The sequence below is a fragment of the Quercus suber genome, unplaced genomic scaffold (genome assembly GCF_002906115.3).
Source record: "Quercus suber isolate HL8 unplaced genomic scaffold, Cork oak 2.0 scaffold_552, whole genome shotgun sequence".
Classification (NCBI taxonomy): Eukaryota; Viridiplantae; Streptophyta; class Magnoliopsida; order Fagales; family Fagaceae; genus Quercus; species Quercus suber.
Genome location: NW_027070000.1, coordinates 185,734 through 202,016, shown reverse-complemented (window position 1 = coordinate 202,016; position 16,283 = coordinate 185,734). Strand labels below are relative to the sequence as shown.

At 34.7% G+C, this 16,283-nt stretch overlaps 2 protein-coding genes across 6 annotated transcripts; one reads left to right on the top strand and one right to left on the bottom strand.

The window, feature by feature from the left end:
* Window positions 1-3,489: 3,489 nt before the first annotated feature.
* LOC112037254 (ACT domain-containing protein ACR10) lies at window positions 3,490-7,551 on the top strand. The gene is made up of 6 exons (XM_024070071.2): window positions 3,490-3,957; window positions 4,272-4,490; window positions 4,920-5,025; window positions 5,788-6,124; window positions 6,515-6,799; window positions 7,144-7,551. The coding sequence occupies exons 1-6, from the start codon at window positions 3,804-3,806 to the stop codon at window positions 7,279-7,281; spliced, it is 1,239 nt and encodes a 412-aa protein (XP_023925839.1). The 5' UTR covers window positions 3,490-3,803; the 3' UTR covers window positions 7,282-7,551.
* Window positions 7,552-9,551: 2,000 nt separating this feature from the next.
* Window positions 9,552-15,498, bottom strand: LOC112037229 (uncharacterized). 5 transcript variants are annotated; one of them, XM_065764338.1, is made up of 14 exons: window positions 15,219-15,498; window positions 13,599-13,881; window positions 12,815-12,952; window positions 12,420-12,501; window positions 12,214-12,293; window positions 11,908-12,023; window positions 11,587-11,698; window positions 11,365-11,481; window positions 11,166-11,257; window positions 10,808-10,874; window positions 10,649-10,730; window positions 10,430-10,521; window positions 10,003-10,146; window positions 9,552-9,891 (listed from the first exon to the last, which is right to left on the bottom strand). In XM_065764338.1, the coding sequence occupies exons 2-14, from the start codon at window positions 13,845-13,847 to the stop codon at window positions 9,745-9,747; spliced, it is 1,518 nt and encodes a 505-aa protein (XP_065620410.1). In that variant the 5' UTR covers window positions 13,848-13,881; window positions 15,219-15,498; the 3' UTR covers window positions 9,552-9,744. The 5 variants fall into 5 exon arrangements, with proteins under 5 accessions (XP_065620410.1, XP_065620409.1, XP_065620411.1 ...); XM_065764337.1 differs by having other exon boundaries at window positions 13,599-13,872; XM_065764339.1 differs by having other exon boundaries at window positions 13,599-13,865.
* Between the last annotated feature and the right edge of the window lie 785 nt (window positions 15,499-16,283).

Sequence of the window (16,283 nt, the reverse complement as noted above, 5' to 3'; positions counted from 1 at the left end):
TCAAATCATCATTTTCACAAAATAACTTGCTCAAATTCTTTTAAAACTTCTTAGCAATTTTCTTCAAAAGTTTGATGTTAGGAATATCAACAATATCCAAAGATTCATGTAACATAGGATCACATTCGTGAGGATTATCACTCATAGAGGCATTTTCACAAACACGTGGTATGTTACTTTTATCATCAACCAAATCATACAAAGAGGCATATAAAGCACAATCTATGGCAAATAAACACAAAGGGGTCAAAGATCACACTTAGGTATTTAAACCATAACAAGTGTACTCGCTTTGATACCAATTGAAAGTTCAAAAATATGTAAAATACATTTGAACGTTTGGACCCCCAATTACAAAATTACTAATTCAAACTTTATATCAAACATTTAATGTGCGGAACATGATAACAAGCTTACAACAGAATTGATAAACAATCTAAGTCAAATATAAACACATCAACAGCAGTAAATATAAGGCAAAGATAAAGGAAGGAAAGATGCAAACACACGGACAACACACGATGTGTTATCGAAGAGGAAATCGAAGTTCTCGGCATAAAACCTCTCCGCCGCCCTCCAAGCGGTAAATAATCCACTAAAGAATATAGTTGGGATACATGAACAGCAGAAGACTCTCCAAGCCTAATCTACCCAAGTACCTAAGCCCTCCAAGCTTCTTGCTCCAACGAGATTACGCTGAACCTATTTCTTCTTTAGCTTCCCGGATTTCGCTACTATACCATAGCATCAACCAATGTATATTGGTTCCTTCCAAACTGCTTTCCTTAGCACCAAATGAACCTTCTCACAGACTTGGGTGTGGTGAGATAAGGATTTGGTTAATGGCCTTTCAAGGATGTGACAATGGAGAGGAAGAGAGTAGAGGAATTTGAAGAGTCTCTAAGGTAAATATTGGGGATGAGGCAATCTTATTTTTCTCTAGGGTTTTTCTCACAAAAATTCTCTCTAGAAGCTTTGTCAATTTAGTGGATATAAGGGTCTATATATAGTGGTGTGTGTTTGGAATACGAAGAGTCAGTTTTTGCCAAACAGGGTTGATTGGCGGCTTGACTTTGCGACTTGTCTAAGTCGCAACATAACAGCCTGGCCAGCCTGGAACTTTTGTCCTGTAGTGCAACAGCTGGCGCGACCCATCAGCTTCCCTATGTGCATCTCACGTGCCAGCATTTAGCGGCTTGCAAGCCGCGAGTCCTAACCGCGAAACTCTGCCTTCTTGCACATACTTGAGCTTTTCTTCACATCTTCTCACACACTACCCTTACAATGATCCCACCTAAATACAGGGTTACTAAGTGCTTAAATTACAAGTAAATTGGCACGGAATAAAACCAACAAGATGGTTGATAAATTTCAACCTTACAAATAGTTCAGGCATTGGGGTGCTTCTCTAACTCAACCAGTGAATCAAGCTATATAGTAGTCGAGATTGAAGCAATGGCTTCTACATGAGCTCTAGAATTTGCTTTGGAGGTTGGAATAGATAGAGCTGTGGTTGAGGGACATTCGAAGATGGTAATGCAAGCTTTGGTGTCAGAGGAGTTTGGTTTGGCCTCTTACAAATTGTTGGTGAAAGATGCTTGTGTAGTTGCAAATAATTTTTCTTAGTTGTCCTACTCTCATACTAAGAGAGAGAGCAACAAAGTAGTGCATAGTTAGTGGGTTCCAGTTAATTTAACTGGTAAAATCTCTGATGGTTGAATAAGAGATCTGGGGTTCAATTTCCACCTATACCAAAAACCTATTGATGTCTTGGTCTGATGATAAAGAGTTATTATTAGGAGCGGACGCCGTAGGTTGAAATTTTCTCAAAAAAAGAAAAGAAAAAAATAGTGCTCAGTTTGGCTAAGTTAGCTGCTAATTTTTGGATGAAAGATGTTCCTCCCCCAATTGCACCTTTGTTTAGACTGATTTAACCTCTTTGCTTTAATAAAATTTGATGTCTTCTTTCTTAGAAAAAAAAAAGTATATATATAACATTATCAAAATTAAAGGATTCTTAACTCCTAACCATGAAATCCACATTTATGGTTTCTTTTAAAAAGAAAAAAAAAATAATGTCCGTATCTCTAATTTTATAAAAACATTAAAAATAAATAAAGAAGGTTTTTATTTAAAATATTTACTTATATATTTCTAGGATGTCTCCTAAATATTATTTGATTTAGTGAGCTATTAAGGTATAAGAGAAATTAGAGGAAAAATAAACTGCATTAATAATTTATAAACTTTTCTATTTTTTTGAAATACGTTAAATACACTTTGAATTAATGAGTTATGTATGGTATAAAAGGTATTTTAGGAAACAAAAATGAGGTATTAGTCAAATCTAAGGGGTCATTATTTAAATTTGTACAAATAATTTTTATATTTTTACCAAAAATAAAAGAAAGAGCATCAATTTTTGGAAAGTCAAGGGGCCATAGCCTCCTCCCTCCGCCCCTAGTGCTGCCCGGGAAATTATTATGTACTTCTAGAGTAACATAAATGCGTACTCCTTCATCTCACATAAATGGTGGGTTCCACTAATTAAATTTATGATGAGACCCATCATTCATGTGAGAGGTAGGACTACGCATTTATGATATTTTGGAAGTATCTAATAATTTTTTGGTGCTGCCCTATCTTAAGGTCCCTAACTATCAAATTTTCTACTCATGTTATAATAAACTCTAAAACCGTGTTTAACATTTCATAAAAACAAAAAAACTACTCTGACAAAAACCAAAAACCTTCTTTAAGCAAAATCTCGAAATTATTGTGAGTTTCAGTTAGCTCAACTGGTAAATTTTTTGATGGTTGAATAAGAAATTTAAGGTTCAATTATTACTTACACTAAAAACTGATCGGTGTTTATCTCAAAAAAAAAAAATTCTCAAAATTATTAGTAATATACTAAGTTTTTTTTTTTTTTAAATGTCACTATAAAATATAAATTACAAATGTTGGTGTAAGCACGTTCAAAACATGAAAAAGAAAAAGACACCTCATCTAATGCATTAATTATGGTTTATGGAATCACACAACTTTTGTTTATAAAATAAGAAAAATGATATGAGCTGTGTCATGAATTCTCAACCAATTAGTTCAGTGGCAACAACTTTTAGATATTTAACCATAAATTGTTAATTGACGAGTTACGAGTTAAAAAAAAAGAAAAAGAAAAAGAAAAAAGATCTATATAGATCTACAACTTTACCGAGCTCGTCACGATGGTGATTTGTGTCAAAAAAAAAAAAATTTTGCGGTAGTAAGCTATTTGATTCTCAACCGCTCGAATATTAGAATGGCACTAAAAAGTAAAGAAAAAACAAAATATGTCAAAAGCAAAATCTCACACAATGGCGACCGCATATCCCGAGTGGTCCATCATTTCAATTTCCCATGATTTCATTTCACACCAAAATCTCGTATGTATCTAAGACAGTCTTAAACAATCCTCGTAAACATGTATCATCAAACAGTAGAAGTGTAGAACCAGCGAGCGAGTGGACCAAAAAATAAAAAAGACAAAGGAAACAACAACAACAACAACAACAAGTGAAGCAGAAGCGATAAAAGTGAGAGAAGCCTAATTACACATTTCTGTGCTCTGCTTTTTATGTGTCTTAAACTGTACTACGTCTCTGTTGAACACAATAGAGTATTACAAGTTACAACAACTACTCTAGGAGAGCGTAGCATATTATTATTACTCTAAAAAAAGAAGCAGAAGAAGAAGAAAGAAAATAGTTCAGTTCTATTCAGAGATTGAACATCAAGAAGAAGAAGAAGAAGAAGAAGATATGGGTATATTACACGACGATGTAGTGATAATCAGGCCTGCAGAGAGAGAAGGGGAAGCTAGCTTGATTACTGTGAATTGCCCTGACAAGACCGGATTAGGCTGTGACCTGTGTCGCATCATTCTCTTCTTTGGTTTGAGCATTGTTAGAGGAGGTACCATCCAAATAGTCTTTTTAGCTTTTGATCTGTTTGGTTGCTTAGAAAGTACAGGAAAACGTTAAAAACTGCTAATTATTTTTTTTCCCCATTGTTTGAACCCCATAGACCGTAGTACTAGATGGTTCAAGAGAAAACTTTATAAAGTTTTGATTTTTTTTTTTTAAAGTTTTTTTAATGATATATTTTTTAATTTTTATTTTGGGGTGTGAAACAGGAAGTGGGTGTTTGAGCTTTTGCTTTAATTTTGTGAAATAAGTAATTAGTAGTTGAAAATTTGATCCATATATTTGTTGATTGTGTCTGTGAAGATGTATCTACGGATGGGAAGTGGTGCTACTTAGTGTTCTGGGTGGTGGGAAAATCAACAACGAGGTGGAGTTTGTTGAAGAAGAGGCTTGTGGGGGTTTGTCCTTCTTGTTCTTCAGCTTCTGGGATTTCCTTTTACCGCTCTGAATTGCAGCCACCAAGGCCTCCGGATGTGTTCCTTCTAAAGTTCTGTTGTTATGATCGAAAAGGGCTTTTACATGGTAAGATTTTTGTGGCCTGCAGTTTGTGATTAATTCAATACTTGATTTGGTATATGCATGTTTGTTAATATGTCTAGCTGGTACTGATTTGATACTTTTAACAATTTTTCTCAGTGAATTACTTGTTATATTTACAAGGATATTCAATGCATACTTAAGATATTTTTTGAGACTTGGATGCTATCGTTTTCATAAAAGGGGTCATCTTGTGGTTTCTATTTAGTCGGACTTTATTATTTTCTTCTATCGAGCATTGTTGAGATAAGAAAAAAGCAAAGTGAACTTGCAATTGGCCAATTTGGCCCTATTATTATTATTTTTTTTTTTGAGATTCCAAGTTTTGTATTCTTTGTTTACTGTTTTGGAATCAGAAAAAGTGTCATTGTTATTTTGTAATTGATTTTGATGTTTATGTTTGTTTTTGGACAGATGTGACGGCGGTTCTTTGTGAGCTTGAGCTTACTATAAAGAAAGTGAAGGTATCCACCACCCCAGATGGGAGAGTGATGGACCTCTTTTTCATCACAGACACAAGGTTAGAAATATTCTTGATATATTCTTCTGAGATATTCATATTTTGTAATTTCTAGCCTTCTACCATATAACTTTTATTGCAAATTTACTGTTAAAGTCACTAAGTGATATTTATTTGATACTTTGAAATGAATCAAATCTCGTCTATTATTGTGATAATATCTAAGTATCAGTTTGATAATCATCTCATTTAAGTGGAGTTTAAAATGGTACTTGGTAAATGCTGGCGGACTCATAAAGTTTAAATAATTTAACCACCTGCAGAATTGGGCAGTGCACTATTACTTTGATTGGGATCCTCCCCTGTCAGGCTGTTTCCTTGCAAAGTACATGTTGTGAGGGCAGAATGCTTATATAGTTTTGCTACTATCATAATGGAATTCAAATTGTGGTAAATGAAGATTTGACATTTAATCCGATTTTGAGAATAATGGAATTTAAAGTGTTATTTATAGTTTCTTTTCCCTTTTTATTTTTTTATTTTTTGGGGGTCGCTTTTTGGTGGACTGAGGGGGAAACGGGTGCAGAACAAAATTTATCCAAAGAAGCACATCTTCTTCCATAGTCTAAAATTTTGATGGTACTCTTGGCATGAGTGCTAGGGCAATTAGTAAACAGATATGACAGGATTTGATAGGAATATTCCAAGTCCACTTTGAAACAAAAATAAAAGATTTTTTCTTTGAAGAAGACAATTTCTCCTTTTTCTTCTTTTATCTTGTTCCAAAAGTAATTTTACTTTGCAATCTCGTGTCTTTACCAGGGAGCTTTTACACACAAAGAAGAGGCAGGAGGACACAAGTGGTCGCTTAAATGATGTTCTGGGGGATGTTGTTATTAGTTGTGATATTGAAATGGTTGTTCCTGAAATTACTGCTTGTTCACAGACGTCTTCATTTCTTCCATCTGCAATCAAAGAAGACATGTTTAGCTTGGAAATGCCTGACGAACTCCCCAGTGGAATTAAAACCTCTGAAAGTGTTTCCATCACAATGGATAACTCGTTGAGTCCTGCTCACACGCTTGTCCAAATCATCTGCCATGATCACAAAGGTCTTCTTTATGACATAATGAGAACTCTAAAGGATTACAATATTCAGGTAAATAAATTAAAAATATAATATGTGAAGTCCATAATAGCTTATAAATTTTGACCATTCTTCTTTGGTAGATTTGAATTGTGAATCAGTTATTTGAAGCACCCACCAACTTGGATGGTTAGGCCTCTAAGGACGACCTCTATAATATTGCCTTACCACTGGTCTGGTAATTGGACGGAATTCTTCTCTGTGCTGAGATGTTGGTTGATGAATACCTCTTTTTTTATAATTCATAGCTGGCAATGGTTGGCTGGCATGCTTCCATAACAAGTGTTGATGGAATTTTTAACTGATCAAATCTGTAAAACTAAATATTTATAAACCATTCTTGTACTCTACTACCATTGCCAGTTCTGTAATAGTAATACTTATCTCTTATCACGTAAGCAGATTTCTTATGGGCGCTTCTCTACAAAACAAAGAGGAAAGTGTGAGATCGACTTGTTCATTGTGCAAGCAGATGGGAAGAAGATAGTTGACCCTAGCAAGCAAAATGCATTGGCATCTCGTCTGCAGATGGAACTATATCGTCCTCTCAGAGTAGCTGTTGTCAGTCGAGGTCCCGATACAGAGCTGCTAGTTGCAAACCCAGTGGAGTTATCCGGCAAGGGTCGACCTCTTGTTTTCTATGACATCACCCTTGCTCTCAAGATGCTTAATACTTGCATCTTTTTGGTAATTCCTCTCCTCCTTACTATAATAATTCAAATCAACATAGGCTCTGCTTACAAATGTTTAGGTCTCCCTCACGCCCCAAGGGCATTAAGGATGTTTCAACTCTGAAATGGTCTTTAACTCACTTTTGGGAATTTATTTGCTGGTTACAATTAATAAAATTTTGGGTTGCATCTCATGTAATCCGGTTGATGTGTGATCTAAAGGAATTTATTATTCATTTTTCTGATACTTGTTTACAAACATAGTTTTGTTAAATGTGGTTAGATTTATTTATTTTTTTATATTATTTTTCCTTAATGTGTTTAACAAATGGCTAATTTAATATGAAATTGTTTTTACAGGCTGAAATTGGGAGGCACATTATTGGAGATCGGGAATGGGAAGTTTACAGAGTCTTGCTTGATGAAGGGGATGGCTTGTCTGTTCCTAGGAACGAGATTGAGAGAGGGGTTTGGAAGAGGTTGATGGGTTGGGAGTGATAACAGTTGCATTATACCATTCATTCTAAGATTGCCATGGGCTTCCTGTACAGTTTAATTGTCCCTATTATTATATCTTCTACAGCTTTTGTCATACTGTCTCTAGTGTACAAAAATGAGAAGGTAAGGTACTGAGAAGATAGGAGAACAATGTTCTCATAGCATTGTATACTATAATGTTATTGTAAAGTGGTAGTAGATATGGTGCTATTTCATTCACGTTCTAATGAAAGTTGAAGCATGTGCGGATAATGCTCATTTGTGGATTAATTTGGATCCATCTTGCTGTCCAACAATACTTTGTGCCATACACTGTTTGGGGTTGTAGAAAAAGATACAGGTTCTATGATTGAACAATATTAGGTGTGGCCAAAGGAAGGAGGGAGGTTAAATATTATGTCTATATTGAGGTATAGAGCAAGTAAAAAGAGTTGCCCTGCATGTTTTTAGATATCAATTACATCTTCTGTATATTGCTATTTAAATCATTTATGCAGAAACTTCTAGTGGACCTTTTGAATAGCTGAGAGTATTAGCATTCACTTTGATGTTGAATATATGTTTATACAATGGTTTTGTCTACTTGTACTTTCCTAGGAGTTTTACTGTTTCACTTCTAGTTTCCACTTTACATCCATATCTATCTGTCCTCGGACCTTGCCCATAACAGCTACTATTTCAACACCTGCACATGCAGTTGCTCCTCTTTTTCTATTGAAATGTCAAAATTGACAGCTCTTGGAATCAATGTTGAGGAGCTTGATATCTAACATTTCCGCACCAACTCCAAAAGGCTTTTGTGGGTAGGATTTATTCAAAATTTCAAATACAGCGGTATCTTGGACCGAGTCCCATGATTCTCGATCCCTTTTAAAAATATTCTTTTCTTTACACGTATGAATCAATTATTTTGTACTGTCCTAATGTCCTAATCTCTCTAGCCACTTCCTCACGTCCACGTCTCCACACCAAGCGACTGTCATACTAGTAGAGGGGAATGTACGTGCTCACCATCTTGGTTATTCTTTCGCATCTTATTTGGAACAAGATTTGATACCCCTTTGTAGAAATATCATGTCACGTTAGCTGCGCATTGGTTCGGTTTAAACGGCTCGTCAAGTTTAATAAAGTTCACACAAATTTTCTCTTAATTGATGAAGTGTTTTGAAGTGACAAGTTGTTAATAGTAAATAATATTGTATGGTCATCAGTAAATTGTGAAAAATCTTGTCAAGAAGGTTTGTGGCAGTAGTAATACTTGTATTTAGTCTCTTTACATTTATTGTCATTTCTCATTTTCTAATCTTAACCAAAGGAGTCTTGTATCATCGTACTGATTGCAATGATTGTACTGCCTCTGTGCCTCATACATATTTGAATATTCCATATTGCTACTCAAGTTAGCAGATGTTAGGTCTACAGATATAACCAGAAATAGAGCCTTTAAACTCTGGATTTATTGTCAATTGGCAATACCTGTTTATGTAGCTTATGCGCATAATTGACTATTAACCATAAAAAAGAGCCACCCTTTTGTATTAGTTTATATACGGTTATATTTAGCAGAGTGGAGCATGATTTATAATTACCAGTAGCAGACCCGCTCAATATGGACAAAGTGATGATTTGTTTTTTTGGTTAAGTAAAAAATGAAAATAATAGATGAGACTTATAGGTGTTAGCCTCAAATCCTTCTTAAAATGATGTAATTATTTTCTAACAAATTATAGTTGATACAATAGATTAGATTTTTAAAATTAAGCTATTTATATTTATTATTTGAAAGTATTTAAAATTTTGTAAGCTTTTTATAGAAATATAACGCATTTTACATTAAATTATTATATAAGGTGAGATATTTTGTAAAAAATGTAATGTGTGGTTGAAAGTTTTTTCAAAAAATGTTAGAAGTGGACTGAAATAGAACTAATGGACCCAAGCGGACTAAATAGACCGAATTAGACTGAAATAGACCAAAATGGACCAAAGAAGACCTAATGGACCAAATATACCAAGATGGATCAAATGGACCGAATAGAGTAAAATAGATCGAATTGACCGAAGTGGACTACAGTGGACTGGAATGGACTAAAGTGGATCAAAATGCTACGTTGGAGTCTAGTAACAATAAATGTTAAGTTTCAATTTTTAGATATTATATAGACATAGATGATTATTGGTGACAAAATCTAAAGTTTCAAAATTTTGAGCATCTTTTTGGCGACCAAATGTAACATCACTGAACATAGTTAGCCAGGGATTTTTAAAGCAATACTGAAAGTTAAACAATCTGATAGCATTTTCACATTCAATATAGCCAACAAAAAAAAGTAATAGAACCCATGAATAACTAAGGTACAAACTCATTAAAAAAAAAACAACAACAAAGGTACAAACTACATCGGAATGTTGCATGTATATCAAATTGTTGGTCCTCATTATTCTTGTTGCAATTTTCGCTGGTTACAGCTTCCAGTATATTCCCAATTTGTGCAAGATACCCGCAACTACACTCCAAAATGTGATTTCTGCAAACATCACATATAAGAGTGTCCCTACCTTCTCAGAGTGCCAAACATCATTAAAAACGTGCTTCTGGATCCAATACACCTATTATCAAATTTGAATGCCCAATGAAGTCAAAATACAATCTAAGAAATTAGGATTGTCACAAGAACCAGATTCAATATGACTTAACCATAGGGATTGAATATTACTTACTAGTGTTTTATCTTGACTTTCATAATACCATCCATTTACAAACGCTGCAAAGATACCTTGAGCTGCCATCACAAACACCAGCATTGCATTCATTCCTATCCATTCTAGGAACAAAAATGGTGTTCGAAGTCCCCATATATCAATCTGTTCATTCATGAAAAAATAAGGACAACACAGAAAGTTAAAAAGACAAATGGTAACAATTTCTTAGTTACAGTACCTTATATTCTTTAATTAAATTCAATCATGCAGCTTCATTGCCAATAAACCACATAATTAAATTTAATTGTCCTTAAAAAATTTAACATTATTTTTGCTGCATTAATCAATACAACCATGCCGGCAAATTCCATTGGAGAACATAAGGTACAACACCTAAAGAATTATAACTAAGTTTTGCTAGGAAAGATTAAGCTATTATTTTTACCAGTATATAGAACCCAGAGAAGACAATACCAGCAGCACCTGCCGTGAAACAAACGTAGCTTATGCTGTAGAGTTGCTTGTTGATAGGAATCGCTGCATAGCCAATGGAAATTGGAAAATGAGTCCTAGACTTATCTTGCTTTATACTAAGATTCGATATTTTGAGTCGCATGCATATCTTAAAAATAAGGCACAAGGTGAACTGGTGAAGAAAGCTCACCATTTGTAAAATGAAGAATGATGGCTATGATTAGCAAGCCGAATCCCATTGAGACCCATTGCTTAAGCCTTTCAGAGTGACTCTGCATAAAAGTCCACCTTCATGAACTTCAAATTTAACTTAAGAGTACAGTTATGTGTAAGTTTAAAGTTTAATAACCTTAAAATGAATCAAAACGTGCCCATAATGGATGCCAATGGTCCCAGAGAGGATAGCTGAAATTGAACTAGGGGAAAATAGAAACCAATCAATGTAGTGATTTTCCATGCATGTCTAGCTGAAATAATAGTTTTTCATTTTAGTAATGTTAGAGGTACAATAATTTTCACGATTTTTTTTCCACTGTTGACATGATAAATTGTGATTGGAGTAATATCACTTTTACAAAAATTCATCACTTATATCACATTTTAGTACCAACCACAACATGCCACGTCTTCCACTTTTGAAAAAGATTGAGAAAAATTTTGTCTTACTAGACTTACTGTATTAATTTTGTGATGATAAATTAACCAACCTTAACAAGCCTTCAGGTTCAAATGGAGCTTGGCACCAAGTTGGAGCATCTTCACGTAATGGACCCTGATATGGAGAACTAAATGTGCAAGCCTACAAGTTTTGCAAGAAAGATTGATAGGAACAACAAAGAACAAATGCATGCAATTAAGCCAGTTTTTAAGTAAATTCTTCCTACTTAGTTCGTAGTAAGTACTAACCTTCAGGCGTATCCAAACAGGCTGTGAATAGAGATGTTCAATGCCCCAGACTTGTCGATCCACATATCCAACAGCATTACACGCAGGTCCTAAGTGTCCTCTCATCCCACATTGTACCTCCAATCAGGCCAAAATTTGTCAGTTTCTTTAAAGAGAAAATTTTAAGAGCAACAACAACTGAATAACTCAATGCAGTAAATTATATATGAATCTGCCACCTACTGTGTATCTCTTTGCTGTTCCATCAGGGTTTTGTAACACGAAACTCCAATCTGGAATGTATAGTGCATATGTTGTGATAATGTAAATGAGGAAGGCAACGAACCCTCCAATCCTAGATCATGGATGTAACAATAATTAAAACTGTTAGCAAGGTCTGGTCAAAGAAAATTTTTGCAATAAACCTGGTATTTGGATTTAAGCCAGCTACAGATTAGATTACTTGGCAAAAATAAGACAAAAAGCTGCAGCTTAGACTGAAATTGGAATTTAGAGCCTTCAATAGGACATGAACGGTTTTGTTTAATAGACCTTGTCTCTTACCATTGCCATCGATATGCAGTAAAAATGGAGATGTGTCCAGAGTCCAGGACAGTTGGTCTGAGCTTGGTTGTCAGGGTCTCTATTAAGGCTACAACAAAGTATACCAGAGCTATTCTCTGCCAGCAAACACAGGAAAATAGTAATTAGCCGCACAAGACATTTTCAATGTTATTTTATATTTCATGTGATTAGGATTCAAAGCACCATACATGCATTGTATCACTCTTTATTCATAAACATTAGGTTTGTATTTTGTATGCTATTGTGTTTGGAGCATATAGAGAAGGCAAGGACTCAAGGAAGGACCTGGAGGATGCCACACCATCGGATTTGGTGCTTTATGTCAACTCCATAAACCAGCTCATTAGGTGCGTGAGAGTATCCTCCTATATACAATAAAACGGTACAGCCACAAAGAATTCACGCAATTGTAATACAGTATAGTCTTACTAGCTTATTACTTTTTTTTATTGGTCTTTAATGGAAGAATGTTGAATGGCATTATAAGTTACCTTGCAAAATAATTCCCCAAAAAAGAAGCTTCAATGTCCTAATAACGATCTTCTTAATTGCATGCTTGATATTTGGTACTTTCTGCATATCAAGATCAAGATTATAAGTAAAATATTATATGTACCGAAGTAAACGATCTTCTTTATGGCAGAGTGGCATTCACTAAAATATTAAAAAAATTTGAATTAACAAAGGTTATTTAAATTAACATCCTGCACTAAAAATTTGATCATTTTAAGCCTTCTGGGGCAACTTTTTCTTTTGAAACTCCTATATGCAGCACAAATTTTTTGATATTAGTAATACTATCAAGTTGAAGCAAAATGGATCAGACCAAGAACCAAAAAGATAAAAATAACAAATAAAAAAGAACAGAGACATGGAAAAGTAGTACCTTGAGAGCAAGGGTGATAGCGACACCTACGATGAAGAGAAAAAAGGGCATCACAAAGTCTGCCAAAGTGCAACCATTCCATGGTGAGTGATCAATACGGGCATAGGCTCCCCCAGCATCATCTACTAATATCATCAACTACACACATCCCAAATATTGGTTAGAGAAAGTACAACAAAACCTTTACTTTTCCATGGTGCCTAAAAAATAAAAATCACCTTGTGAGCTGTTTTGCATGGTTATTATATTTCAATTTATAACAAAGGTAAAGATGTGGTTGAGTAATTATAACTTTTTATCAATGCTACAACAAACTAGCAAGTTACAATATCTTGGTGCAAGTTACAATATTATCTAGTCCAATAAGTTTTTTTTTTTTTTGGGAAATAAAAACGGGTCAGGGGGCACAACTGGTGTAACGTCTCTATATGGATGTTACCATAGTAGCACCCTAACCATTTCCAAACTCAATCCCTGCTGTGTATGCAAAATAAGGGCTATAAGGAGTACCAATGAGTTTGCTAAAACATAATAGAGACTCAAACTCACAACTGAAGTTGTGTTGGCCGTAATTCTTTACCACTAGACCACCAACCCAGTTGGTAGTCCAATAAGTATTGTTACACTACTTTTTTACTAACCGTTAACATGATCATGGGATTGGTGCATTACTACCACTTTTATTAGAAATGAATCATAACAGATCATGTTAACAGTTGTTAAAAAAGTTGTGGAACTTATTGTCCTATGTTATGTGTGTGTATATATATGTGTGTATTCTAACCACTATGGTAAGGCCTCTGAATGCGTCCAAGGTTGCGACCCTCTTGCTCTTTGGCTTAACCAGTGGTTGTTCTTCCACGTTTCGTTCAGTTGGCTGATTGAGCACTGCCCTTCTATCGTCTTTCTCATTCTCGATGCAATCCCCCCTATCAGTTCCATCTAGTTTTTCACTGAAATAAGCCTTATTATGATCTTTCTTCTCAAGTGGTGCATGGCCAAACCCTTCTTCAAGCCTCCTAGCATCCTCCATGATGTTATAATTCTTTCTCTGTGCGCTAAAGTTCCTTAATAAGTTAGCAGTGAGAGTAATAAATGTCAAATCTTGAAGCCTAAGAGATAGAGAGACAAGCTAGGAAGAGACTAACAGGCCGGCATTAATTGGGAGAGGGTGGGACATGGGAGTCCAAAATGGAATTATATGACACGGAAAAATCAAAGTTGAGAAAGACAGGAAAGAGGTCAACAGATTCAAATGTTGCTAGCTAGTAACTATCATAGCATCGTTCTTAATTAACTTGGGTTGATGGTTTTGTAGTTCGTGTATGACTGTAAACATGGTATGTATATATATATGCTAGCAAAGAGAGCATTCTCTATCCAAAGTTTAGTTAAACATTTCGTGCTCATTAATGTATAAGAGAAGAATATATATATATATATATAGTTAATTTTTTTTTTTTTTTTTTTTTTTTTTTTTTTTTGAGCCTGGACCAAGCATCTTTGAAATACTATGGTGATCATTGGCATTTACTTTTGTACTTTTCTAAGTTGTCAAAATTCCATTCCCATACTTATAAGCTTAGACTAGGATGTTTTATTCAATATTTGATGTCTAATTGTTTATGTCATCATGTTGAGTGTTTAAAAATATAATCCAAGTTAATTACTAGCTTGGAATGATTGACTTTAACTTCAAAAGCATAGTCTTCTGAGTCTGGACTCGGGAGAGACAGACATATATATCCAAGAAACTTTGGAATTTGAATCAAGTAGCTTATAGATGTAAATTATAAAATTTAGCCGGCTGTACTATATATACTCTGAAATTTCAATTGCTTGCTTGTCTGCCTTCATTTTTTTTCACATGTAACTTAATATAATACTGATCTTGGCCGTCCAGGGGCGGTGGCACGTTGAGGCCAGGGTGGTCACAGGACCACCCGAACCTGGAAATTTTTTTTGTTTTATATATAATAATTTAAAATTTAAACAAATTGGTGACCATCCTTAGTTTTTTAGGCTAACAAATTTATTTTTAGAAAAGTTTTATTAGGAATTGAAAAAGTTGTTCCGATAAATTTTTTTTATAAATTGGTCTACTATTGTATGCCGCCCACATTAGTAAAATCTTTTTTTTTTTAATGTCCAATAAAATTATACTTTGATCTATAATTTGGTCCACGATATATTGGGCCTTTCAAGAAAAAAGACAAAGTCCAAAATTATGAACTAAAATATGAAAAAAAAAAAAATTTACAACCATAGCAAGACCTGAAAGAACTCAAGAAAAAAAAAAAACCCAAGATCAATACGGACCTCACGCACTACTCAAGCATATTTTTAAATCAACAAAAAATTAACTAAATACCCAATCAAATTTTAAACCAAAAAAATTCCTAACCCAAAGGATATAAGAACCACAGGTCCTCAACAGAAGCAACTCAGCCAACGGCCACACCCAGAGCAGTCGACGGCAGCGTCGGAGATTCCCTTATCCAAATCGGAGATTGCGAGAACGGCGACGGCGACGGCGACGGCGATATCGGGAAATAAGAACCTCAGGCAACACCAAGGTATTTCAGTTCTTCTCTCTTTTTCTCTATCTCATCTTTGCTGCAAAACCTGTGGCTGACGAGCTAGTATATGATGTACCCGGCATATATGCGGGTAAAAGATCTACTTTTCGCTGACTGAGAGCGGGTCCCACAGTGCGTGAGAGACCCGCCTGTGCGTGAGAGACCCGGCATAAATGCGGGTAAAAGATATAATTTTCGCTGACTGAGAGCGGCGTTCTCTCTCCCTGTTTCTCTATCTCATTGTATGGCTTGTGACTATTTTTTTGATAATGCAGTGTATTGACTTAGACTTGGACCTCTTGACTATTTTTTTTTTGTCTTTGATAATCTCTCTTTTTCTCTGCTCTGACTTAGACTTAGGCTCTCCTCTAGTTCTCTCTGGGCTAAATTGGCTTTTTTAGCTTTTGTGTAAGTGTATATATGTAATTGTGTATTTGTGTTGACTGTTGATTGGCCATTGTCTCTTACAACTTACAAGCAACACCCAGAACAAGACATTATAAAAGGAAAAAAAAAAAAACTATGTTAGGCTAGTGCCGCAGTGGGTTAAGCCCGGTGGATGGTGCAAAGCAAACTAAATAGTGGAGTTTGCGCTAGCTTGCCAGTGGTCATTAAAGAAAAATAATGAAACAATTAAATAAAAATAATTAATAATTTTATTAATATTTCAAATGATATTATTGTTTATTGTTTATTCTTTTGCTAGTTATTGATAAAGAATTATTGTGTTGACTTTAACTTAGAAAATCAACGTTCAGATATGAATTTGCATGTTTTTTGGTTGATGTTGGCGTTAATATATGAATTTATTTTTTGAATTTATCTTTTTATTAGATTGTGTAATTTATTCAAATTAAAGACTAACCTTAAAAAAATTTCTGAATCCACCA

Coding starts and splice junctions, on each gene's coding strand:
- LOC112037229 (XM_065764338.1), bottom strand. CDS start 13,847: ATGGAGGATGCTAGGAGGCTTGAAGAAGGGTTTGGCCATGCACCACTT. Junction 11,258..11,364: donor CTGTTTGGATACGCCTGAAG/GTTAGTACTTAC, acceptor CAAAACTTGTAG/GCTTGCACATTTAGTTCTCC. Junction 10,522..10,648: donor CATTCTTCATTTTACAAATG/GTGAGCTTTCTT, acceptor TTGGCTATGCAG/CGATTCCTATCAACAAGCAA.
- LOC112037254 (XM_024070071.2), top strand. CDS start 3,804: ATGGGTATATTACACGACGATGTAGTGATAATCAGGCCTGCAGAGAGA. Junction 4,491..4,919: donor TCGAAAAGGGCTTTTACATG/GTAAGATTTTTG, acceptor GTTTTTGGACAG/ATGTGACGGCGGTTCTTTGT. Junction 6,125..6,514: donor TAAAGGATTACAATATTCAG/GTAAATAAATTA, acceptor TCACGTAAGCAG/ATTTCTTATGGGCGCTTCTC.